At 41.2% G+C, this 25663-nt stretch overlaps 1 protein-coding gene across 2 annotated transcripts; it reads left to right on the top strand.

Annotated features, from left to right (window-relative positions):
- NGDN (neuroguidin) lies at positions 1-23175 on the top strand. 2 transcript variants are annotated; one of them, XM_041758168.1, is made up of 11 exons: positions 1-19; positions 15450-15509; positions 16336-16407; positions 20246-20383; positions 20623-20707; positions 20791-20843; positions 21053-21176; positions 21273-21441; positions 22195-22351; positions 22504-22561; positions 23010-23175. In XM_041758168.1, the coding sequence occupies exons 2-11, from the start codon at positions 15453-15455 to the stop codon at positions 23027-23029; spliced, it is 933 nt and encodes a 310-aa protein (XP_041614102.1). In that variant the 5' UTR covers positions 1-19; positions 15450-15452; the 3' UTR covers positions 23030-23175. The 2 variants fall into 2 exon arrangements, with proteins under 2 accessions (XP_041614102.1, XP_041614101.1); XM_041758167.1 differs by lacking the exon at positions 1-19 and adding an exon at positions 15037-15111.
- The last annotated feature ends 2488 nt before the right edge of the window (positions 23176-25663 follow it).

Genomic DNA, 25663 nt, shown 5'->3' with positions numbered 1-25663 from the left:
GGGGAGGCCTCTGTGGAAGGTAAGTGCCAGATGGATCCTGAACAAAGGGTTGGGTCTTGAGCAACCACATCCATGGCAACTGGCCAATGCTGCAGGCATTCTGAAGGAAAAAGGGAGACTAAGTCTTCTAGGTTTACCTTTCTGGCCCAGCCTCTAGGGAACAAAGTTTCAGAGCTTAGACAAGGAGTAGAGGCCTCCTGGGGTTTTTAAACAGACTGGTATGTGTTGCTGTTTACTTGAACCTGCTATTTCTTTCTTGCTCAACATGTTCTTTTTATGTGTTCCCTTCCCCTGCCTCTTGCTCCTAAGTCTCCCCTAAATGTTGTTCATTGTTTAATATTTTAAATGGCCAGGGACAGCTGAGTGGCTCAGTGGTTGAGCTTCTGCCTTCAGCCCTGGGCTGAACCGGGGGTCTGAGTCCTGCATCGAGCTCCCTGCAGAGAGCCTGCTCCTCCTTCTGTCTGTGTCTCTGCCTCTTTCTGTGTCTTTCATGAATAAATAAATAAAATCTTTTTAAAAAATATTTTAAATGTCCAAAAATTATGTGTATTTTTATTTTGAGCTCTTTCAACTCTGGCAAATTGAAATAAAATAAATATGTGATGAATAATACACCAAAGAAGGTGGACAGCTGCTGTTCTGTGTTCCTCTGAGGGCTCCAACTGCTCCTGCAGGATAAGGGACATAGATGAGATTCCCTGGATCTTATTCAGGGCGAGGGTAGAGGGAGCTCCTCTTCTTCCTTTTCTCTCTCTCTTATTCCCTTTCTTTCTCTCACTCCCTCTTTTTGCATTTTTTGCCTTTCTGTATATTCTTTTCTCTTTCAAATCTCTTTTTCTTTCCTCCCTCCCTTCCTCCTCTCCTTTGTCCCTAATATAAAAGAAATGCTCATGACTTTGAATGTTCAAACAGTGCATCTTCTATAGGGCAAAAGGAGCGAAACCTCTTTCCTATTCACAGTCCCATTCCACAAAGGTGACCACGTTAGTAGTTAGAGGGTATCCATACAGGCCCTTTTATGTGTATGGATAAAATATACATTGAGATTGTTTTTAACTGGGATATACAAAAATTAAATGTTTGTAGTTTTTGGAGGCTTCTGATTCCAGAGGTCTCTTCTCATCTTGCATTTGCATGATTTTTTTTTTTTTGCATTTGCATGGTTACCAGAGTCTCCAGAGGCTAACCAGTAATCAGCTCTCAAAAATGAATCAAAACGAATTTTTTTTTTCCAAAATGAATTTTAAGGTGAATCAAGGAGGCTGATAAAGGATTTCTAAGAAGATGTTGACAAACATCCTCTTTCTGCCCTGGCTCTTTTTGCCCCTTGGACATTCTCCTTTTAGGAGAGACTAACTTGGACAGAGACTCTTCTTGGGGGCAGAAGTGATAGCACGCACATGGTGGATTCTCAGGTCATGGGAAATCATCCTAATATGTGGCAGAAGCTATTATCTGTATCTGTATACAAGACTTGATAATCTCTGATCATTTCTTTGGCAAAGGCAATTCTGAAATGTCTCATGTTTCATGCTCAAAAATTTATCTGGTCATTTTTCTGTTTTAGGCTCTATAACTTATTCTTTAACTCACATTTGTATCTGTCCTTTGTTGTGGAAGTTCTGAGGTGGCCTTTAGCCAAAAGTCAATCAAAAGTTCTGTCCAAGATCCTAATATAGTTGATGATCTGATGCAGCCCTTGAGTCGACAGCTGGTGTAGCATGGATGGCTGCTTTCCTGATGCAAAAGTATAAGCCCAGAAGCATCTGAAATACCCTACTCTCAACTCTCACATTGCTCTGTGCTGCTCCCATGGGCCTCTCATACCCCACTGCAGATGCACTGAGGCTAATACTAGTACTAGTACTAGTACTGCTAATAGTAATACTAATACTAATACTGCTTTCTGACTTCCCAGAGACCTACCCTGTGCCCTGGCCAATCAAAGGGAAGAAAAATGAGTGAGGGGTTGGGGGGGGGGGCGGAGAAAAAGCAGACTTTTTTTTATGAGTCCTAATAGAGCAAGGTTGATAGGTTAAGGTGTTGAAACATGGAACTATCCTGTTGTACAAACAGGGAGTGTGTACAATGGAGGACTGAGATGAGAGGAAGGCTTGAAATCAAGAGAATGGAGGGTGGGAAATGAGAGTGCAGGGAATGGGGTTGATAGCCCCCCCAGGATACAGGTGAGCTGTAAGAAAGCCTAGCCTCTCTGGGGAGTGCCAAGGATCCTGGGGAGGAAGGTAGGAAGGTGCCCTGGTTCACAACTCTGTGTCTATTTTCTCCTCTGCTCTACTTTGTCTCACCTGCAGGTCAGTCCTGTCCCTGATCAGGCCCCACACAGGAGGCATAAAGTGAGCTCCAGCTGGACTTGGAGTTTCAGCATCTAGTTATCCTTGCCCCTGTGCGTAGTTCCAGAAACTTAGCCTCTATCTTGTTCCTAAGACTTGGGCCCCACCCTGTGCCCCAGTCTGGTAACTGAGCCCTGGTTGTGTTCCCTCTGCCAGAGTCCCTGTCTTGGTAACCCTCTTAGTTTTTCTGGCTCCCATCTACCCAGAGATTAGATTTTTCCCTTAAGCCCCACACGGGAAGCTGGGGGCCCTGTCTCCTGCTAATAAAAGGAGACAACATATCTTAATATCTAAGAACGTAGATTTTGTAATCAAATAGACTTGTGTTCAAAAACCCTGGTTCTACTATGGACCAGCTTTTGACTTGGGTGAATTACTTAACCGCTCTGAGGAAAAAAAAATGAGTGTCCTGCAAAGTCTTGTGACTCAAAATGTGATCCATGAACTCATGCATCTGCATCAGTGGGAGCTTGTTGGAACTGTAGAATCTCAGGCCCAACACAGGTCTATTGAAACATAATCTGTATTTTAACAAGATACTCCCCCCCAAGTGATTTAATGCACATTGATATTTGAAAGCACTAATCCAGAGGAAAGGGCACAGCCTTTGGAACCAGGAAGATCTTGCTTGGAACCTCAGCATTAAAACCTCAGTTTTACTGTACAGTTTTACTGTAACAGCCAAGTCCTGTTACAGTAAAGCTCCCTTATGGAATATGGTAATACCTATTCCATACACTTGGCTTAAGAATCATGTATGTGGAGTTATTTAAAAAATTGAGGATTCTCAAAAAATTAAAAATAAAACTATGACATGACCCAGTTATCCTACTTTTGAGTATATATCCAAAGGGGATGAAATCACCATCTCAAAGAGATATCTGCCTCCTCTCCCATGCTCATTGGAGCATTATTTACAATTGTCAATCATGGAAATAGCCTAAGTGTCTGTCAATGGATGAATGGATATAGAAAATCTGACTCCACACACAAGGAATATTATTCGGTCTTTAAGAAGAAGGAAATCTTATTATTGTGACAACATGGATGGAACTGGAGGACATTATGATAAGTAAAATAAGTCACATGATTTCACTCATATGTGGAATAAGTGCATGTGGAAATAAGTGCATGATTTCACACATATGTGGAATCTAAAAGGTTGAACTCTCAGAAACAGAGTAGAATGGTGCTTACCAACCTCTGAGGGAAGTGTTCAAAGGGAACAAAATTTCAGACATGCAAAATGTATAAATTCGGGTGATCTGATGTATATCGCAGTGTCTATAGTTAACAATACTGTATTGTGTACTTGAAATTTGCTGAGAGTACATCTTAATTGTTCTCAACACCACCTCCAAAATGAAAAGGTAATTATATAAGGTGATAGATTTGTTAATTAGCTTGATTGTGGTAATCATTTCACAATGTATATATGTATCAAAACATCGTATAGTACATCTTAAATACACACAATTTTTATTTGTCAACTACACCTCAAGAAAGCTAAGGGAAAAGAAAACAAGTTATAAGCACAGCTGCCAACAAACAGCAAATGTTCAGTGAGTGTTATCTATTTTTTTCTTCTTTTTTTTTTAGATTTTATTTATTTATTTGAGAGGGAAAGGGCACAAACAGGGGGAGCAACAGAGAGGATGGAGAAGTAGGCTCCCTATGGAGCAGCAGCAAGCTGCTGATGTGGGGCTGGACCCCAGGATCCCGGGATTATGACCTGAGCCACAGGCAGATGCTTAATTGACTGAGTCACTCAGTGACTCAGTGCCTGAGTGATATCTATCCTTACCACTAGTCTGCTTAGCTTTCCAAACCTGTTCTAGTGCCCCCTTGTTAGAACATCTTCCTGACTATTTAACAGACATACTCGTTTTATCAGCTGCCGAGCCAGTCTGGACTTCCTTCTAGCATCCACAGTGACAACATTCTCCAAGATCTACCCCATTTCAGTAGGTCCCATCTAGTAATTCTTAGTTCCTTGCAGTCTACCTGTTCAGTTGTGCCCCTTTTCATACCTGCATAATTGCAACAGCACCTTGATTAGTCTTCCAACTGTTCATTGCACCAAATGGCTGGCAGACTCCATTTTCTAAAGTACCATTTCTTACATATCTGTCATTTGTAGAAACTTCTAGGGCTCCATGTTGTCTCTGAGACAAAGCCTAGGGTCCTCTGGCTGACATTTAAAGACACTTCATAACCTGGTCACAGCTTATCCCTTCACAGGATGGACTGGACTATGTATAGCTCCCTTATCCCAGGCTGGGCTTTCCTATCTTCCTGACTTGGTCAGGACTCTTTCTGTCTGCCCCTCTAGGCACAACGCAGGCCCTCCTCACTCCTCCCAGTCATCACGTAGCATAGACCACAGCATGAACTACCAGTACAGATAAAGCTCTCTGAGAGGTAAAGATCTATATCTTCTGCCCTGCTGTAAGATTCAGTTTTATGCATCACAGTTAACATGTCAACCGACCCTTCCAGGCCCCCTTGGCCCTACCCTGTCTATGATGCTGTGTTGTGAGATGTAGTGGGTCATCCCTATAACCCATCCTTAGCCATGTTTGGGGATCCATGTCTTTAATGGTTTGTTGGTTGTCATCACAACTTTGTTGAGCAGAGGTTTTTTTTAGCTCTTGCAGTTAAGTATTCCTCTATCATAGTTGGTGTTAGTGTTAATTCAGTTTGTCTCTAAGTAGTTACAGGAGAGGGGTGCCTGAGTGGCTTGGTTGGTAAAGCAGCTGCCTTTGGCTCAGACCTCGATTCCAGAGTCCCAGGATCAAGCCCTGCATGGGGCTCCCTGCTCCATGGGGAGCCTGCTTCTCCCTCTCCCTCTGCTGTTTCCCCCACCTGTGCTCTCTGGCTCTCTGTCTGCGTCAAATAAATAAAATAAAAATCTTTTTAAAAAAGTTACAGAAGAGATACATCATCTGTTCATGCTTTTGTGAAGTGAATCAAACAAGCCTTCTGCCAAAAACAAACAAAAAAAACAAAAAACAAAAAACAAAAACCCAAACAAGCCTTCTGTATTAAATAAAGGTCTCTTCAGGATGCCTGGGTGGCTCAGTGGTTGAGTGTCTGCCTTCGGCTCAGGGTGTGATCCTGGGGTCCTGGGCTTGAGTCCTGCATTGGGCTCTTTGCAGGGAGCTTGCTTCTCCCTCTGCCTGTGTCTCTGCCTCTCTCTGTATGTCTCTCATGAATAAGGAAATACAATCTTAAAAAAAAATGACACCCAAGGTTTCCTATCCAATCACATTAACTATTTTTATTTCTCTACTTCTTTCCAAGTAGACAACGTGTGTGTGAGAGAGATATTTTTCTCTGTGTGTACATACTATATACAAACTTATGTTCTATCAGTGAGCATTCTGTGTTTCTACAATCTTAGATTTTTATCATATTTATGACTGTAGATATTCCACTAATATCTGTAAAATGAGGACAAAAACATTATTGCCAATCTTATGGGTTTGCTGTGAGGATTAAGTAAGTTCAGTGATACCTCAAACTTGGCCATGCTGCAGAATCACATGGAAGGCTTGTTGAAACACAGTTTCTTAGGTCCCAGCCTCAGAGATCCTCAAAGATTCCAATTCCATAGGTTAGGTGGGGTCCCCAAATTTGCATACCTGATGCTACTGGTTTGAGGATAACACTTTGAAAACCACTGAATTAATACATATAAGTGTTCAGAATAGTGCTTGGCATATAAAGGAAGCTACATATCGATAAATGGAGCTATGGGGCTATATTTTAAATTTCTGAGTTAGAATATGAAAATTTACTAATTGAATATTTAGATTGTTTATATATATTTTTAAATATTTTATAAATATTTTTAAATATTTACATTGACTCTCCATGGCTTTTAGATCTTTGGATTAGGGCTGCTACTGAACCACCAGCATTCCTGGGTTTTCAGCTTACAAACAACAGATTGTGGAACTTCTTAGCCTCCATAATTGTGTGAGCTAATTTCTTATAATATCTCCTATTGGCTTTGTTTCTGGAGATCCCTGACCAATATATATAGCTACTTGTTTAATATATTCACAAATATTCCCCTTCCCCCTCTGCTTTTTATTTTTAGCATGTTTCTCATTTTATACACTGTTTCAATTTTCTTAAGTTTGTGTTACCAGACTGTAAGGTTTTTGGGGTCAGAGACTGTAATATTTTCATCTTTGTGTCCCCAGAGCTATACTGTTCAGTGCAGTAGCTACCAGCCAAATGTGGTTATTAAAGTCTTGAAATGTGTTTAGAACAACTGAGACACTGAATTTTAATTAAAATTTAAAACTAAACTAGATCAATTGATTGTCAACAAAAATTCCAAAGCAACTGGAGGAAAATGTCTTTTCAACAAATGATGCTGAAAATCTACATGCAAAAAGATAAATTTAGATCCTTAACCTCACACCATACACAAAAATAATTTAAAATGAGCAATAGGCCTAAATTTGAGATTCCACACTATAAAACTTTTAGGAGAAAACACAGGGAAAGTCTTTGGTTAGGCACAAATTCTTTTTTTTTCTTTTTTTTTTTTTTTATTTATGATAGTCACAGAGAGAGAGAGAGGCAGAGACACAGGCAGAGGGAGAAGCAGGCTCCATGCACCGGGAGGTTAGGCACAAATTCTTACATATGATACTAAAAGCACAATCCATAAAAGAAAAATTGATAAATTGGACTTCATAAAAATTAAAAACTTTTGTACCTAAAAGAACCATTAAGAAAATTATAATTTAAGCCTCAGACTTGGAGAAATACCTGTAAATCATGTTTCTGATTAAGGACTTGTGTTAAGAATATATAAAGAAACTTTACAACTCAATAAGAAGACAACTGAATTTTAACATGGTCAAAAAAAAAATTTTTTTTTTTGTCAAAAGATTTATTTTTATTTTTATTTTTATTTATTTTTTTTTGTCAAAAGATTTTAAAAGGCATTTCAACAAAGACATACAAACGGCTAATAAATAAGCATATGAAAAGATACTAAAATAAAATTTATTTTTTTTAAAAAGATTTTATTTATTTATTCATGAGAGACACAGAAGGAGAGAGAGGCAGAGACACAGGCAGAGGGAGAAGCAGGCTCCAAGCGGGGAGCCTGATGTGGGACTCGATCCCAAATCTCCAGGATCACACCCTAGGCTGAAGGCTCCGCTAAACTGCTGAGCCACCAGGTCTCTCCTCAAATCAAATTAAATTTAAGTTAAAACCTCTATGAGATACCATTTCACATCCATACTTCACACCCATTAAAATGGCCATACTAAAAAAGACAGACAATAAGAAGTTTGGTAAACACGTGGAGAAACCGGAACCCTCAAACATTGCTGGTGGGAATGTAAAATGGCATTGCTACTTTAGAAAATTGTTTGAAAGTTTCTTTTTTTTACATTTATTTTTATTTTATTTTATTTTTTTTTGTTTGAAAGTTTCTTAAAAAGGTAAATATACATGTATCAGATGACCTGGCCATCTACTTCTAATTACCCAATGGAAATGGAAGTATATATCCACACAAACACTTGCATAAACATGTTCATAGCAGCATTATTCATAATAGCCCCAAAGTGGAAATAATCCAAATGTTCATTATTTGATAAATGGATAAATAAGATGTGTATATCTACATAAGGGAATATTATTCAGCAATAAAAAGAAATGAAGTAGGGGCAGCCCTGGTGGCACTGCGGTTTAGCACTGCCTGCAGCCCAGGGTATGATCCTGGAGACCCAGGATTGAGTCCCACGTCGGGCTCCCTGCGTAGAGCCTGCTTCTCCCTCTGCCTGTGTTTCTGCCTCTCTCTCTGTGTGTCTCTCATGAATAAATAAATAAAATATTAAAAAAAGAAAGAAATGAAGCATTGATATATGCTAAAATATGGATGAAACTCAGAATCATTATGCTTAGTGCAAGAAGCCAGATGAACAAGTCTACATACTATATGATTTCATATATATGAAATGTATAGTTAAGGAAAATCTATAAAGAAAGCAAGCAGTGATTGCCTAAGGCTATAAACAGGAATGATGATAAACTGCAAATGGGCATGAAGGATCCCTTTGGAATGATGGGAATGTTCCAAATTGGGTTGTGGTGATAACTGTACAACTCTGTAAATTTTCTTTAAAAGTTATTGAATTACACACTTAAAACAGGTGAATTTTATGGTATATAAATTATACCTCAATAAAACTCTTTTTAAAAAACTAAAGCAGTGTAGACAGTTTTTCTACAAAATACAGCTTTGTTCTTTTGTTTAGTTTTAATTTAAATTCCAGTTACTTAACAGTGTAATATTAGTTTCAGATGTACAATATAGGTATACAACACTTCCACAACACCTGATGCTCATCACAAGTCCACTCCTTAATCCCCATCCTCTATTTAATCCACTCCCCCACCCAACCATCTCCTCTCTGGTGACCATCAGTTAGTTCTCTAAGTTAAAAGTTTGTTTCTTGGTTTGCCTCTCTCTCTCTTCTCCCTTTGCTCATTTGTATTGTTTCTTAAACTCCACATATGAGTGAAATCATACGGCATTTGTCTTTTTCTGACTGACATATTTTCCTTAGCATTATACTCTTTAGTCTTTAGCTCCACCCATCATGAGTCAGTGAACACTTAGACTTTTTCCATAATTTGGCTATTGTAGATAGTGCTGCTATAAATATTAGGGTGCATGTATCCCTCTGAATTAGCATTTTTATATTCTTTTTTTTTTTTTTTATGATAGTCACAGAGAGAGAGAGAGAGGCAGAGACACAGGCAGAGGGAGAAGCAGGCTCCATGCACCAGGAGCCCGATGTGGGATTCGATCCCGGGTCTCCAGGATCGCGCCCTGGGCCAAAGGCACGCGCCGAACCGCTGCGCCACCCAGGGATCCCATCATTTTTATATTCTTTGAGTAAATACCTAGCAGTGCAATTGTTGGATGGTAAGGTAGTTCTACTTTTAACTTTTTGAGGAAAATCCATAATATTTTCCATAATGGCTATACCAATTTTCAATATGGCTTTATTCTTTTGGTAGGATTATTTTAACTAGTAAACATAAGATATTGTTATACTGTAGTATACATATTAAGAGCATGTGTTATGTCCAGTATTTATCCCTAAACACACCGCCAACCTAATTGGTGTCAAAAGACTGATTTGTTCAATCATATTGATGTAACTTTATAACGTGTTTGAGTATTTTATGCAGACGGCACAAGTTACAGTGATATCTATGTAGATCATAAGTGGTAACTAAATTTTAGTACTTATTTAGTTAAAATACAAATCACTTTTCTAGTTGAAAGGTAAGCATGGACAACATTTTTAAGTTTAAAATGAAGGCATATTGCTGATGAAGAATCTGGTGAGGGGACTTTTTTTTTTTTAAGATTTTATTTTACTTATTCATGAGAGATACAGAGAGAGAGGCAGAGACACAGGCAGAGGAAGAAGCAGGCTCTATGCAGGGAGCCTGATGTGGGACTCCATCCCAGGACTGCGGGATCTCACCCTGAGTCAAAGACAGGTGCTCAACCATTGAGCCACCCAGGCGTCCCAAGAGTACTTTATTTACAACATGTAAATAGCTTGTAAGTCATCTCTCCCATCCTAACAACAAGAAAAAGGCTGATACAAATAACTACAAACTATTAGTTCCATCAGAGAATTGAGGTCACATAACAAACTGCCACCCTAAAAACTGGAGAGGTAGGTGAATACAGACAAAAGTCAGGAGCTGCTGGAGCCAATCAGCCAACTGATAGGAACACTTCAATGATAACTGAAGACTTGCCAGAGGCTGAGTGTGGGTAGTTGGAGAGTTAATAACTCCTAAGAGTCCAGTCTAAGGTGAGCTCCTGACTTTTGTGGAGTTTACATCCAGGAGCCCCACAAGGTTCTCATGGTGAAGGCTAGAGAAAAATTCCCTCATGTTTGGCCAAGGGAAGGTAATGTAACGATTTTTAAATAAGCTCAGAGGTTTCTCCATAACAAAAGCCTATCCAGCAAGGAAAAAGCCTTCACCAAAGCCATACATGACTTTGGGGCAGGGGGATTACCCAACTCCAGACCCCTCCAGTCTTCCTGTCTCACAAAAGGGGGAAAAAAACTGAGAGGCACTCATGAAGGTCACAGCCCAGGGACATAGGCCCACTAGAATACTGAGATCCAATCATAGGATGATAGGATGCTTTCCCTTTCACCTTATCACCATATCAATAGGACTCCTGTGTAATAACAGTGGGTTATAGCAGAAAGAATTGAAAGGCTTGGATTCTGTTTAAGAAGGAGTTTCAAGGGAAACCAAAGACAATGGAGGAGACAAAAAGGACATCAGAAGAAATTGAAATCTCTGACACCTACAGCTATAGCAAACAGTAAACACAGCCTAACTCCTAGCCAGATAAGCATAAAATCTCATATGAAAGACCTATCCACCTCAGTTCCTATTATCCAGTACATCGTTACCTGTTTTTAAGAAAAAATTACAAGTCATGCTAAAAAGCTAACAAAAAATGACCCCCCAAATCTGAGGAGACAAAGCAATATGAGAACCAGATTCATACATGGCAGGGAACATACATGTTCCCAGGATTTTGTTTTAATCAGGTATGGTAAGAGGACAGAGTAAATGGCCTTGAAAGAAGAGTTCATTACTCACAATCCCTGAGAAGAGGGGACATGCTATGAGACACAGGGCCACACAGGGGAGCACCAGAGCCAGTCAGGAGGCAAAAGGACAAAAGAAAGCATCAACACAATCCTTTATTGTATCTTCTGTGGTAAATGCAAGACAGGACAGGGCAAACATCTTAGGATTGGTTAATTTGAATGATTTGTAGTGAGCTTTTGGTTATAGTGGTGGTCTCTAGTTGTCTATGTACCTGTCCCTGGGGTCACTTAGAGCAGGAGAAATATTGGCTTGATATTAAGAGATAAAGGAGATGGATGGAGACATGGACTTTGGATTGAGTGGTTTGCATAAGAAAGGTGGGTTTAGAGGATACCCGGGTTGCTCAGCGGTTTGGCGCCTGCCTTTGGCCCAGGGCGCAATCCTGGAGTCCCGTGTGGAGTCCTGCGTCGAGTCCAGTGTGGCGTCCCATGTCGAGTCCCGCGTCGAGTCCTGCGTCGGGCTCCCTGCATGGAACCTGCTTTTCCCTCTGCCTGTGTCTCTGCCTCTCTCTCTCTCTCTCTCTCTCATAAATAAATAAATAAATCTAAAAAAAAAAAAAGAGAGAGAAAGAAAGAAAGAAAAAGAAAGAAAGAAAGTAAGTAAGTTGGGTTTAGGGCAGCCCCCGTGGCTCAGCGGTTTAGCGCCACCTTCAGTCCAGGGCGTGATCCTGGAGACCCGGGGTCGAGTCCTGCGTTGGGCTCCCTGCACGTGGAGCCTGCTCCTCTCTCTCTCTCTTTCTCTGTGTTTCTCATGAATAAATAAATAAAATCTTTCTTTTTAAAAATTAAAAAAAAAAAAAAAGAAAGCTGGGTTTACCTTTAGAATTTAGCTAGCTCAGGGAAGGGCAGTCTTTCCAGGATTAGCAAGGCCCCTATGATGTCAAAGCATCATAATATACAGAAAATTAAAAACATGATTAATGTATTATTGGACTGGGATTTTATTTTTTATTTATTAATTTAATTTTTTTATTTAAGAGAGAGAGAGAGCATATGCACAAGTGGACAGAGGGGCAAAGGGAGAGGAAGAAGCAGACTGCTGGCTGAGCAGAAAGCCCAATGCCGAGCTCCATCCCAGGCGTCTGGGATCACGACCTGAGAGACACCCAACTGACTGAACCACTCAGGTGCCCCTGGACAGGGAGTTTGAAATAACTATGATTAATATGCTAATGGCTCTAATAAAAAAAAAAGTGTACAACATGCTAGAATAGATGGGTAATGTAGAGATGGAGACTCTAGAAAAGAATAAAAAGGAAATGTTAAAGTAAAAAATGCTAACAAAAAGTAAGAATACCTTGGATGGTCTTATCAGTAGACTATACAAAGGTCGATGAAAGAATCAGTAAGCTTGTAGAAATGTCAATAGTAGCTTCTTAAACTAAAATACAAAGAGAAAAAAGAAATGAAAAAAAAAAAGGAACAGAATATCCAATAACTGTGGCACAATTTCAGAAGTTGTAACACACGCATAATGGGAATGCCAAAAGTAGAAAAAAGAGATAAAGGATAATAAGTACTTGACATAATAATGGCTGAAAAATTTCCAGAATTAATGACAGAAACCAAACCAAACCTGAAACTTAGAAAGATTAGAAAACACCAAGCAGGGCAGCCCCGCTGGCGCAGCGGTTTTAGCGCCCCCTGCAGCCCAGGGCGTGATCCTGGAGACCCTGGATCAAGTCCCACCTCAGGCTCTCTGCATGGAGCCTGCTTCTCCCTCTGCCTGTGTCTCTGCCTCTCATTCTCTCTCTGTGTCTCTATGAATAAATAAAATCTTAAAAAGAAAAAAAAAAAGAAAAAAAACACCAAGCAGGATACATACCAAATAAACAAACAAAAAACCTCAAAGATAGAAAAACAAACAAAAAAGAAAAACAAAAAACCCCTATACCTAGACATATCATATTCAAACTGCAAAAACCAAAGAGAAAAATTCTGAAAGAAGTCAGAGTAAAAAAAAATACATGTCCTTTTATCTAGAGGAATGGATAGGAATTACAGTGCATGCAAATATTAATGACTGACAGTTTATGAAATTGCTGAAAGAAATAGAAAACAATAAATTTAATGATGTGTTCTTTACCAATACGTGTTGGTTGAGTCTTGGAAAATTTTTACAAAGACTTACTTCAGGGCAGCCAGGGTGGCTCAGTGTTTTAGGGCTGCCTTCTGCTCAGAGTGTGATCCTGGAGACCTGGGATTGAGTCCTACAGGGAGCCCGCTTCTGCCTCTGCCTGTGTCTCTGCTTCTCATTCTGTCATGAAGAAAAAAAAAAAAAAAAAGACGTACTTCACTGTTAACTCCAAGATTTTTCTTACGAAAGAATGATTGGCAAGTAATTAATAATCAAAACAAAACAGCAAAAAAAAAAAAAAAAAAACAAACAAAAAAACCCCAGCATATTTGTTTCCTCACTGACATCACAATGCATATGAACAGATTAGTTTCAAGTTCAAGGAAAGGAAAAGCTTATTTGTGACCTAACAAGTATAAGAATTTATGTTGAAATGTCAACTTTCATAATACAAATCCTGACAAACAGTACAAAGATTATTGGTTGATAGAATGAATAGGCTGGGAACGCCTGGGTGGCTCGGGTTGGGTGCCTGCCTTTGGCTCAGATTGTGATCCTGGGATCCGGGATCGAATCCTACATTGGACTCCTTGTGAGGAGCCAGCTTCTCGCTACGCCTATGTCTCTGCCTCTCTCTCTCTCTCTCTCTCTGTGTGTCTCTCATGAATAAATAAAGCTAAAAAAAAAAAAAAAAAAAAAGAATGACTAGGCTGTTGAGTCACCCTTGAGCTTCCATGGTGGGCCTGAGGCAGCAAACCAATGTTAAGAGGCACGGGGACTGGATACAACCCTTAGAGTCCAGCCAAAGATTTAGAAACCAGTGTCTTCCCACGCTGCCTGAGATACGGCTCCAAGTCAGGAGATCTGATTTGTAGTTCGATGTCACCTCGCCCTGGAAAGACCAACTGTCAAGACCATTATTAACCTTTGCAGTGCTTATTTCTTATGGCAGATGATGGAAGCTGTGAATGCCGACCCATTTCACTTTGTCAGCCTGTGAGAAGCAGGAATGAGTTGTCATATTTTGAAATACTGAGAAAAGATGAGGCAGGGCATAATGAAACACAAGCTGGATTTGGACCAAATACTGCTGCGAACCTGTGTGTGACAGGGGGCAAGTCACGTAAATCCTAACTGGCTTCCTCATTTGTAAGCCGAGCTTTCACGTCCCCAGTGCCCTAAACGGGTAGGGGTGAGGCGTGTTGGAGTGGCACGGGGCGGGGGCTTCCACAGCGCCCCCTCTGCACACGGCGAGGAGGTGAGAGGGCGAGTGTCCTACCTGTCGGTTTCTAAACCCTGGTCTGGGCTTCTCTGGCCAAACTCTCTTATTTATAGAAGAAAAAAAAAAGCTCAGAGACAGAGGGACTTCTCCAGGGTCACACGAGACAACGGTCACAAGCCGACCCGAGGGCCTTGCGGTCTGAGGAATCTCGCGCAGTCTGAGATCAAGCGCGAGGCCTGCATTGGAGCAGCAGCCAGCACTGGCGGACCTGCCACCCAGCTACCTCTGAGCCGCCGAGGACTGCCGCCTAGCGGTCACTTTTGGCCACGCGAGGACAGCGTAGTGAAAACGACTAGGTCCTGCGGCGTCTGGAAGCCAATACTTTCTCCGTTTGCTCAGCAAACTTCTTCTTGCTATTGGCCCTCTCTAACTGTCGGTCAGTCACTTGCCTCGTTTCTATTGGTTTAACTCCAAACATTCCGCACAATCTACGAATCACGCGCCCCATTTCCACGAGCATTTTTACGTCATTAGATTTCCCCGTCGAGCTGACGAATTTAGTGAGTTCTTCCATTCTACTGGCTGGATGTGGCTCTTCCTCCTGCACTTCCTGTTCGGAACGGAAGTGAGGGATCACTATTCCTATTGGCTCAGATTTGCAAGCGGCGATTGTCTATCAAGTCTATAACGCAAAGTTAGCTCTCAGAAAGTACCGCCCCGGAAGAGGCGGGCTTTGTGGAGATGGCGGTCCCCGAGAGTTCTGTGAGTTTGCTTCTTTGCGTTGCTATTGTGGCCTTTTCCTATCCCTTCAGCGGCTCTGGGCAAATTGTTGGCGCAAGGGAAGGGGGCTGATGAAAGGAAGTAACCACCTTGGCACAGCAGGGTGAGAGCAGCAGTAGGGGGACGGAGCTGAAGCTACCGCTGTTCCTAGAAACCCGGACGACTGGCCGGCTGTGAAGCGAGGCTGCATGTGGAGTGGAGTGGGAATGTCGGAAGTGTGAGGTGTCCGAGGGAAAGAGGAGGGTTTTCCACCCCACAGCCCATTCCTCTCATAATTCTGACAAAAGAGCCTTTCTTAATTCTCCATCTTTCTCTCACAGGAGATGCTGGAGTCAGACCTGCCAAGTGCCGTCACACTTTTGAAAAACCTTCAGGAGCAGGTGAGTCATGTCACCCCTTTGGGACGGTTTAGTGACGGATTGGCTTTGATTTTGTGTGCTTCACCTCTAAACTTTGGTCGTATGAGGGCATGTATTGAATGGTACCAAATACCATGAGAGCCAGGTGACTTAATGAAAACCTTCTCAGGCTAGAATTCAAAGTAATTGATTCCTGCATCCAAAGCAATACAGAAAACTCCAAAAAGAAGTCATCTGGATGAAATTCCTCTATTCTTATAGCTAAGGAAACCTATGCTGGGAAAAGTGGTATGATTTGCCCCTTGGGTACCCAAGTGTACTGGTTGAAACCTCAACCTGTACAGGGACGTCTGGGTGGTTCAGTTGGTTGAGCATTTGCCTTTGGCTGGGGGTGTTATCCCGGAGTTCCGGGATTGGGTCCTGCATCCGGCTCCCTGCGGGGAGCTTGCTTCGCCCTCTACCAATGTCTCTCCCTCTCTCTCTGTGTCTCTCATGAATAAATAAATAAAATCTCAAAAAAAAAAAAAAAAAAACTCAAACAGTACAGATAAAGGTACATAAGGTAGTTCACCCCACCACCATCACTGTCCCAGTTCCCATCCCCTCCCCATAGTCTGGTAAGATAGTTTCTGTATCCTTAAGAAGAGGTGGAACTTTTTTATACTTTTTTGCTACAGTATCAAAAATCATCTATCCTATCCTTTCACAGAACTGAAAAGAAGGTAGCCCTGCATTTTAGGCAATGTCTCTGGTAATTTTTAGGTGTCATTGTTTAGCTTTTGCCCTTCATAAGTCAAAAAGATGACTGAGCATATTCTCATCAGTTGTTTTATTTGGATAATTTCAGGTGATGGCTGTAACTGCACAAATACAAGCTCTGATAAAAAAAGTTCAAGCTAGAGCCTATCCTACAGAGAAGGTAAGACATACGTGACGAGTTGGCATCCCTTGACTTGTTCTCAACAGTTCCTTCATCATAGGTTTATTGAGTGTCTTGTGGGTTCTAAGTGCTGGAGCTTCAAAGATGAATAAGACCCATTTTCTGTACTGAAGTCTAGTGGAAAAGACCAATCAAAGCAATAGGTATAAGCAATAGCAGTCACTTCATAGAGTTCTCCTGAGTGCTGTGCAAGCCAAGGAGAGGGATTAAATAATTGCCAGAGGAACAGAGGAAGTCAGGAAAGGCTTCTCAGAGTCTAGGGGACAGAAAGAAACAGCATGTATGAAGGCACAGAGACCTGAAAGCATGGTGATATACCAGGAAAGGAGGTCATTTAGTGTGATTGGATGTACAATGTGTTGGGGACGGGATAGGAAATAAGACTAGAAAAGTAATCACTGTGAAGAGCTTCATAGGCCAACTATAGTATTTCTTCTAATCTAAGATTGGGTTAATTGGGGACATACCACTTATTTTGTGTACTAAAAAAAATGCCTGTTAATCCATGGCATAACATTAAGGTACCATTGATTAAAAGATACATCTTGACTTTAGAGATGAATGAAAACGATGTGTGTATTAAAATTGAAATATGGGGATCCCTGGGTGGCGCAGCAGTTTAGCACCTGCCTTTGGCCCACGGTGCGATACTGGAGACCTGAGATCGAATCCCACGTCGGGCTCCCGGTGCACGGAGCCTGCTTCTCCCTCTGCCTATGTCTCTGCCTCTCTCTTTATCTCTCTCTCTGTGACTATCATAAATAAATAAAAATTAAAAAAAATAAAAAATAAAATTGAAATATGGGGGCAGCCCCGGTGGCGCAGCGGTTTGGCGCCGCCTGCAGCCTGGGGTGTGATCCTGGAGACCTGGGATCAAGTCCCACATCGGGCTCCCTGCATGGAGCCTGCTTTTCCCTCTGCCTGTGTCTCTGCCTCTCTCTCTGTGTCTATGAATAAATAAATAAAATCTTTAAAAAAATAAAGAGACCTAAAAAAAATTGAAATATGGTGATTTTTTTTTTCTTTTTCTTTTTTTTTTTTTTTAAGATTTTATTTATTCACGAGAGACACAGAGAGGGAGGCAGAGGCATAGGCAATGGGAGAATGAGGCTCCCCACAGGGAGCCGGATGTGGGACTTGATCCCTTGACCTGGAATCATGCCCTGAGCCAAAGGCAGATGGTCAATGACTGACCCACCCAGGCATCCCAAGATATGGTGGTTTCCAAATTAAGGTCTTGTAGAACCTTCTTAGGGATCATTGGATATGGAGCAGTGTAGAAGGAGGGCCCTGGGTCCTCCTGAAACCAAATGAAAAAAGGTCCTTGAACTAGAAAACTGGTGTTACCTGTTTTATATATTAAGCTTTGTCCTAAGTTATTATTTAAGTGAAATACTCCATAGGTCAACAAAAGTATGAAAATCATTTTAGTAGCTGAGTAAGAATCATTGAAGGTCAAGTTTGTTTTGTTTTGTTTTTTGTTTTTTCCCTTAAGTAGGCTTAGGGAAAGCTGGGCTTAGACTCATGACCGTGAGATCGACTTGACCTGAAATCAAGAGTCAGACACTTCACCAGCTGAGCCATCCAGGTGCCCCTGAAGGATTTTTAAATATGGAATTTATGATAGATTTGTGCTTTAGAAGGATAGCTAATAGAATTTTTTTTCAGGGCACCTGGGTGGCTCAGTGATTGAGCGTTTGCCTTTGGCTCAGGTCGTGATCTTAGTGTACTGGGATCAAGTCCTGCATCGTGCTCCCTGTAGGGAGCCTGCTTCTCTCTCTGCCTCTCTTTGTGTCTCTCATGAATAATAAATAAATCTGTAAAAAAAATTTTTTTCTTTTAAAGATTTTATTCTTAAGTAATCTCTATATCCAACGTGAGGCTTGAACTCACAACCCTGAGATCAAGAGTTGCATGCTCCACTGACTGAGCCCGCCAGGCACTCCTATAGCTAATAGAATTTTTAATATATTCTCTTTTTTGCCTTTTCTTCTCATGCAGTTTTGTTCTTCCCTATGTTTATTTTTTCTAATTTTTTTATCTTTGTGTTTTTGTTTTTTTCTCATATGCTTATAATTCACTTTGAACTTTGATAGTGTCTAAGCTTGTCAGAAGAACCTGCTTCTCAAATTCTTGACTGGTTCTGGGCTGCCAACATGTATATTAGATCACGTATAGGGGTGTGCCTGGTTGGCTCAAGAAGAGCATGTGACATATTACCAAAAAAAAAAAAAACCCAACAACAACAAAAAATACCTTTTTAAATCACTATGTATTTGTTTATTCATTGAACAGATATTTAGTAATTTATCTTTCAGGACCAGAACCTTAATAGGTGTTTTACGGGTTACAGAGTACTTTCATATGATCTTATTTAAGCCTCATAATTACTCTTTGGGGCAGGAAGGAAATACTGTATATGTTACAGATGAAGGGACTGAGGCCATAAGGTTAAGTGACTTACCCATTATTTGACTACCAAACGCCTGATTCAAAACTTAAACGCCAGCAGCCCCGGTGGCTCAGCTGTTTAGCGCCCCCTGCAGCCTGAGGTGTGATCCTGGAGACCCGGGATCCAGTCCCACATCGGACTCCCTGCATGGGGCCTGCTTCTCCCTCTGCCTCTCTCTCCCCCACACACACACCCCGTGTGTCTCTATGAATAAATAAATAAAATCTTTAAAAAACAAAACAAAACTTAAACGCAATCTGTCTTTAAAATCTTTGCTTCTCTTCCTGTTATCACACTAGTGCTTATCTTGATCAAGAGCTTTGCATGTTGGTTTAAAGATATTTAGGGCTTAGGTATTGGAGTCAAACTGGGTTTGAATTTCAGCTGTACTCCTAATACTCTGTAATCTTAAGCAGAATATTTAGCCTGTCTGAAATAGGTCTTCCCAGGGCTGTGGACTTTTTCAGTTCCATTTTATGTCATCACAAAGACTTTTTTTTTTTTAACAGCTGTATCTTAAGTTGGCTAATGTGTTACTTTCTATTATGTGAAAGAATAAACTCTGTGGTGCTTGGGTGGCTCAGTTGGTTAAGCATCTGACTTTGGCTCAGGTCATGACTCAGGGTATTGGGATTGAGCCCTGTGTCTGGCTCTGCACTCAGTGGGGTGTATGCTTCTCCCTCTCCCTCTGCTCCTGCACGCATGCACACACCTTCTCTCTCAATAAGTAAAGTCTTTTAAATAAATAAAATGTATGCATCATACTTCCCCTGCCTTAATTGGAATTGTAGTGTAGGAAGTGTGCTGACATGGAATTATTAAGTCCATGTCAGCATATGTAGGTCATTGTTTTTAACCGTATCACATAATTCTATTGTATGGAGCTAAAATCAATAATTGTTTTGGTTAAGTTAATTTAAGATTCAGCAGTATGTGGAGGCATTTTGATTATCAAAATTTGGAGGAGCCTTAAAGGATAGAGGCCAAGGATGCTGCTCAACATCATGCAGGGCCCAGATAGCCTACACAACAAAGAATTATCCATTCCCAAATGTCAGTGGCTCTGAAGTTGAGAAACCCTCATAGTTATTTGGGGGATACTAATAAAGTAACAATAAACAATAAGTTTTTCCTGCCCTTAGTGTCTTCCAGTACTTCTCAGAGATTTGCTTCTTTCATGTTAGCATAATTGTTTTCTCTGTGGCTATTTTAGGTACAGTCACCTGTTTGAGACTTTTCCAGAAGCCTTATATAAACTGATTGGGAAAAACTTGAACTTGGAAAATATAACCTATTTATCTTCTGCTCTCCTCCTGATTCTCTGGCTAAATCTGAATTTGCATCTCTTATTCTTGTTCACCTCAGGGTCTCAGCCTCTTGGAAGTAAAAGACCAGCTACTGCTCATGTACCTTATGGATTTAACCCATCTCATCCTGGACAAAGCCTCAGGAGGGTCTCTTCAGGGACATCCTGCAGTTTTGAGACTGGTGGAGATTCGCACGGTATGAAGTACTTGGCATCTTAGCGTTCTAGGTTTCCACAGCCTGAACTCTAGGACTGTTACACAATAGCTCTCATTTACATTAGTGTTTTCATGATCAAGTAAGGAAGCCAAATGAAAAAAATATTTTCTTCTTCATTTGTTCTACTTTTAGGTGCTTTATCTGGCAACTTAATATAGAGACTCTGATGTGTGTTTAATTTGGGGGAGATAATGTAATCCTATCTAACCACATTATAGGTTTTGGAAAAGCTTCGTCCCTTGGACCAAAAACTGAAGTATCAAATTGACAAACTAGTCAAGACTGCAGTGACAGGCAGCCTCAGTAAGTGGCAGAAGCTATAAGGTTATGTCGGGACCATCATAAATTTCTAAATCTTGTAAACTCTCTTGGGTTTCTTATTTCAGGTGAGAATGACCCACTCCGTTTTAAGCCTCATCCCAGCAATATGATGAGCAAGGTAAGGGGTTGCATTATCCTGATTTTCCTGAGGACCCTAAGCCGGATCTTGGTGATCCCAGATCTCCTGGGATTCTCCTGTTGACTCCCATCTTGTGTCTTAGAATGTAGAATATGAGATTTTTCTTTCTCCCCAGGGTACTCCGGGCTTTGGTTTTTCTTATTGTCTGACACTTCCTAAGTTTATGGACATTATGTTCCTTTCTGTAGTTGAGCTCTGAGGATGAGGAGGAAGATCAAACAGAAGAAGGCCAATCTGAAGCTTCAGGGAAGAAATCTGCAAAAGGAACAATTAAGAAATATGTTCCGCCACGCTTGGTTCCAGTACATTATGGTATGAATTGTGGCTGCTGCCTCCTCAGCACAAATTGCATCTCTCTTATCCTTTTCTCTGTTCTGGGATAACACTTGCTGATTTTTTATCACGTAGATGAAACAGAAGCTGAGCGGGAGAAAAAGCGCCTAGAACGGGCTAAAAAACGGGCATTGAGCAGCTCTGTCATTCGAGAACTAAAGGAGCAATACTCAGATGCTCCAGAGGAAATCCGTGATGCTCGGCATCCCCATGTTACTCGCCAGAGTCAGGAGGATCAACATAGGTCTGAGTCCTTGCAATTGGAAATTGTTTGCTATACCATAGAAACTGTCCTTATGCTTTGGATGAATGTAATTAAATCTGGTATCAAGAGAACTCATATTCTAGAGAAAGTAGAGTGGAAACGGGCTGATGGTTTTTAAGAATTAGGGATCTGAAGTACAGAATAGGAACTAGAGGAAGAATGTTTTCTTTTTCCCAATAGTTTAGGTGGAGCAAATGCTATTTGGAGGGGTGTCTGTGCAGTTCCACCCTGTGGGGCTTTAAAAATTCTGTATTTCGCTATCACAGCTCTCACCTCTGTACAAGGCAATGAAGTCAGTATTTTATAATGACATTGAGAGTGCTAGATAAGTTCAGGGAAGAAAAGCAGAAAAGCAACTGTACCACGAATATAGACTCATCAGATTTGCCCCAGTATCAGTCTCTGTTGATAGATTTGAATGAAGGGGCCCATGTAGGGAATGCTGTTTACAAAGGTGAAGTAGAAGAGTTCCAGTATAATAGTTCAAGTGTTCTTGTGGGTGGGCTGTGAGTTCATTTCTAGGGAGGAGAGAAGTTCTAGTATAAGAATTGCACTGAGGAAGCTCAATATTGGACATTTAGTTTGCTCTTACATATTCTGTTGACTTGCTGTGAAATTTCTTGAGAACCGTATGAACAGGGGGTGAGTAAATACCTAGGCCCTCATTCTTGGCTGCAGCTTTCTGTGCATATGGACTAAGCATGTTGTACATTATCTGTGTTTCTGTGGCAGGATTAACTATGAGGAGAGCATGATGGTGCGTTTAAGTGTTAGTAAACGCGAGAAAGGACGGCGAAAACGGGCAAATGTCATGAGCTCACAACTCCATTCCCTCACACACTTCAGTGACATCAGTGCTTTGACAGGAGGAACCCCTCATCTTGATGAGGTAAGGTTGTGGCCCAGAGACACAGGCACAGGGAGATAGCCTCCTTGATTTCAGCCAGATGTACATAGGGCTCATCACCATGTGGAATGCGGGAAGAGATGCTAACACTTGGAAGTATACCACCATCCCTTCACTTCTCCATCTGTCTCCAGGATCAGAATCCTATCAAGAAGCGGAAGAAGGTACTGAAGAAAGGTCGGAAGAAAAAAGGTCAGTGAATGGCTAGGACTAGGATAGTGAAGTGCAGGGTAGACAGTACAAATTGGGATGTCAGCTCTCCAGATTTGCCATCCTAGGTCTCACCAGTGCTTCTAGTATCTCCTCCTGACTGGGCGTTGGTTTCTGTAGAGGTGGGCTTTGTTCTTCTTTGTCAAGTCGAAAATCAGCATCATTCACAAAAAAGATTTCTGGAATCTGTCTTTAAGATCCCACAGTTTGTATGCAGGCTTCCTTAAGTAGAACTGTGAAAGTGCAACCTGAATGAACTGTTATCCTACTTCAGTTTCCTTCCTACTTCTAGTCTCTGGCCCTGGGAGGATGGAGAGAGTACTGCCCAGGGGACCCACCCTTGAGTCCTTCTCTTTAGGTGTTCTTTTTTTCTGTCCCCTCAGCCTTTCCAACTCTCCTTTGCCTCATTCTTGGTTTCCCTTCCTTTCAGGTTTTCGGAGGCGGCGGTGATTATGGGTGTGCATATTTATATGTATATTTGTTGTCATCCTGGGATACTTCTTTAATTTCACTGTATGTAGGTTTTATTCTCTTGGAATTCCTTGATTGTTCTGGATATGTGGAAAGATCTTTATTAATAAAATTGATTTTACTTATGAAGCCCCTTTTGCACATGTATTGTATGACTGGAATCATTGGGTATGGGGTATTTTTGGTGAGGGTAATAAAAGGGAAAGGTGAAATTTTGGAGAGGGAGTGAGAAAAGTTTGGCTTTTATATCAAAGTTTCCTTTGATACTATATTTTCCTCAGAAATGATAAATTGGTTATTTAACAAAAAATATTGGAAGATTAGTGTAATCAACTTTTCCAACCCACATTGCCACAAGTTTGTGAATTATTTGTTATAATTAAATACAAGTCATATTAAATGTGTGGGTCTTGATAATGAATCATGCTGCCCACCAGGTGGCATCAGTGATTCAGGAAACCACCGTTGATACCTGACTAGGAAAAGCTATATAGAAGCTTTCCCAATTGACAAGTTACTCTTATCTCCACTTTTTTTTTTTTTTAAGATTTTGTTTATTTATTCATGAGAGACACACACACACACACAGAGAGAGAGAGAGAGAGAGAGAGAGAGAGAGGCAGAGACACAGGCACAGGGAGAAGCAGGCTCCATGCAGGGAGCCTGATGGGGGACTCCATCCTGGGTCTCCAGGATCAGGCCCTGGGGTGAAGGCGGCGCTGAACCACTGAGCCACCCAGGCTGCCCTTGTCTCCATTTCTGAACGTTTTTTTCTTTCTAAAATAGCATAAATATTGGGCCAATCTTTGGTCAGTTCCAGAATTTATCTGGAGAGAATCGCAGAGTGAACAAGAAGACTAGAGTATGAAGAATCAGTATAGTCTTGTGTTTTGTAGCCTCTTTGTCCCTCCCTCAACTAAGACCTCAGTTTACCTGTCAGTAAAGGCCAGTCCTTTTACAAAGAGCTTGCAAAAGAGTGCCAGGAATAGGCAGGCAGAAAATTCCTAGCTTAAAGACCAAAAGGTTGAGAATCTCAAAGAACTATCCGTCCAAGTCAAGAGACTGGTAGGAGTTACATACCTGAGATCTTGTATTCTGCCCATAGAACGACCTTTGTTGGTAAGAGATCCGTCAGGCCTTGGATAATACAGAAAGTGAAAAGAGGAACAGGAAGGGACAGAAGTTGAATCTGTAGAATAAATTCATTGGAGTTTTTATGAGGTCTTGGGATTTCATAAAGACCTAATTTTGTGTTGGCATTCCTGGACAGTGTCATGGAGAGAGGTATAATTAGGTTCTACATCACTAAATTCTTACTGATTCTGAGTCCTGTGAATTTGGATTTACACGGGTCTGCCCAATAGGGTGGGGTCTGTTTTTAGGCAGCTGTAGCCTAATAGAAAGTAAGAGATAACCTGGGACTGTCAACTATTCACTCTGATCTTGGGCAGATCACTTAACGCCCTTGGCCTTCAATTTTCCTTAGCTGAAAAATGAATGTGTTAGACTGAATCTCTGAGATTCCTTCCAGGATGGGCTTATTTCTGGGGCCTTGAACTTTTAGTCATTGGCAGACCTGAGGGAGCCTGACCTGTGCAGGACCCTCATAATTGTTTGCTCCAGTGAATCTAAGCAAAGAGCCACAAGAACAAGTTCAGAGATTCTTTTCCCTTTCTGGTTGAACTAACTGGACAGGAGGTTCAGCTCAAAAACACTTTTGTTAGGACCATTGCATTCGCTTCTTAAGAATAACTATTGCATTTGTTTTGAATTTATTAAGATTTTTGGGTTATGGGAACTTCCAAGGGAAAGTGATCACTTTCTTTTTTCTAAAATCTTACTCTGTGAGGGATCCCTGGGTGGCGCAGCGGTTTGGCGCCTGCCTTTGGCCCAGGGCGCGATCCTGGAGACCCGGGATCGAATCCCACGTCGGGCTCCCGGTGCATGGAGCCTGCTTCTCCCTCTGCCTGTGTCTCTGCCTCTCTCTCTCTCTCTCTCTCTCTCTGTGACTATCATAAATAAATAAAAATTAAAAAAAAAATTAAAAAAAAAAATCTTATACATACTAAGCTAAGAGCTTTATACATAGTCCTTACAAATTATATACCATCTCTATATTTTACCAGTGAGGAAACTGAGACACTTAAGCAGTTTGCCCAAGGTTACATGGTTTATAAATTAGACAAGAACAGAGTATGCAGGCCCTCAAGTGTCTTGGGGTTCATGAAAGTCTTCAGGTTGTTCTTTTCCTTTTTAAAAATAGCGGTAGGTAGTTTATAGCGTCTAGCTCCCCCTTGCCTACTGCCCCATTTCTATTCAAGGTCTTGCTTTCAAAGAAACGACAAGTTCCAGATGCTATTTTGCCCTCTTCATGGTATAACAGTTAACTGAACAAACAAAAACTCCTACCTTTGGGCAGCCTGGGTGGCTCAGCGGTTTGGTGCTGCCTTTGGCCCAGGGCGTGATCTTGGAGACCCGGGATCAAATCCCACATCAGGCTTGCTGCGAGGAGCCTGCTTCTCCCTCTGCCTGTGTCTCTGCCTCATGTGTGTGTGTGTGTGTGTGTGTGTGTGTTTGTGTGTCTCATGAATAAATAAGTAAATCTTAAAAAAA

The sequence above is a fragment of the Vulpes lagopus genome, chromosome 6 (genome assembly GCF_018345385.1).
Source record: "Vulpes lagopus strain Blue_001 chromosome 6, ASM1834538v1, whole genome shotgun sequence".
Lineage (NCBI taxonomy): Eukaryota > Metazoa > Chordata > Mammalia > Carnivora > Canidae > Vulpes > Vulpes lagopus.
Note: the sequence above shows the minus strand (reverse complement) of the source record. Positions and strands in the feature narration are given on the sequence as shown.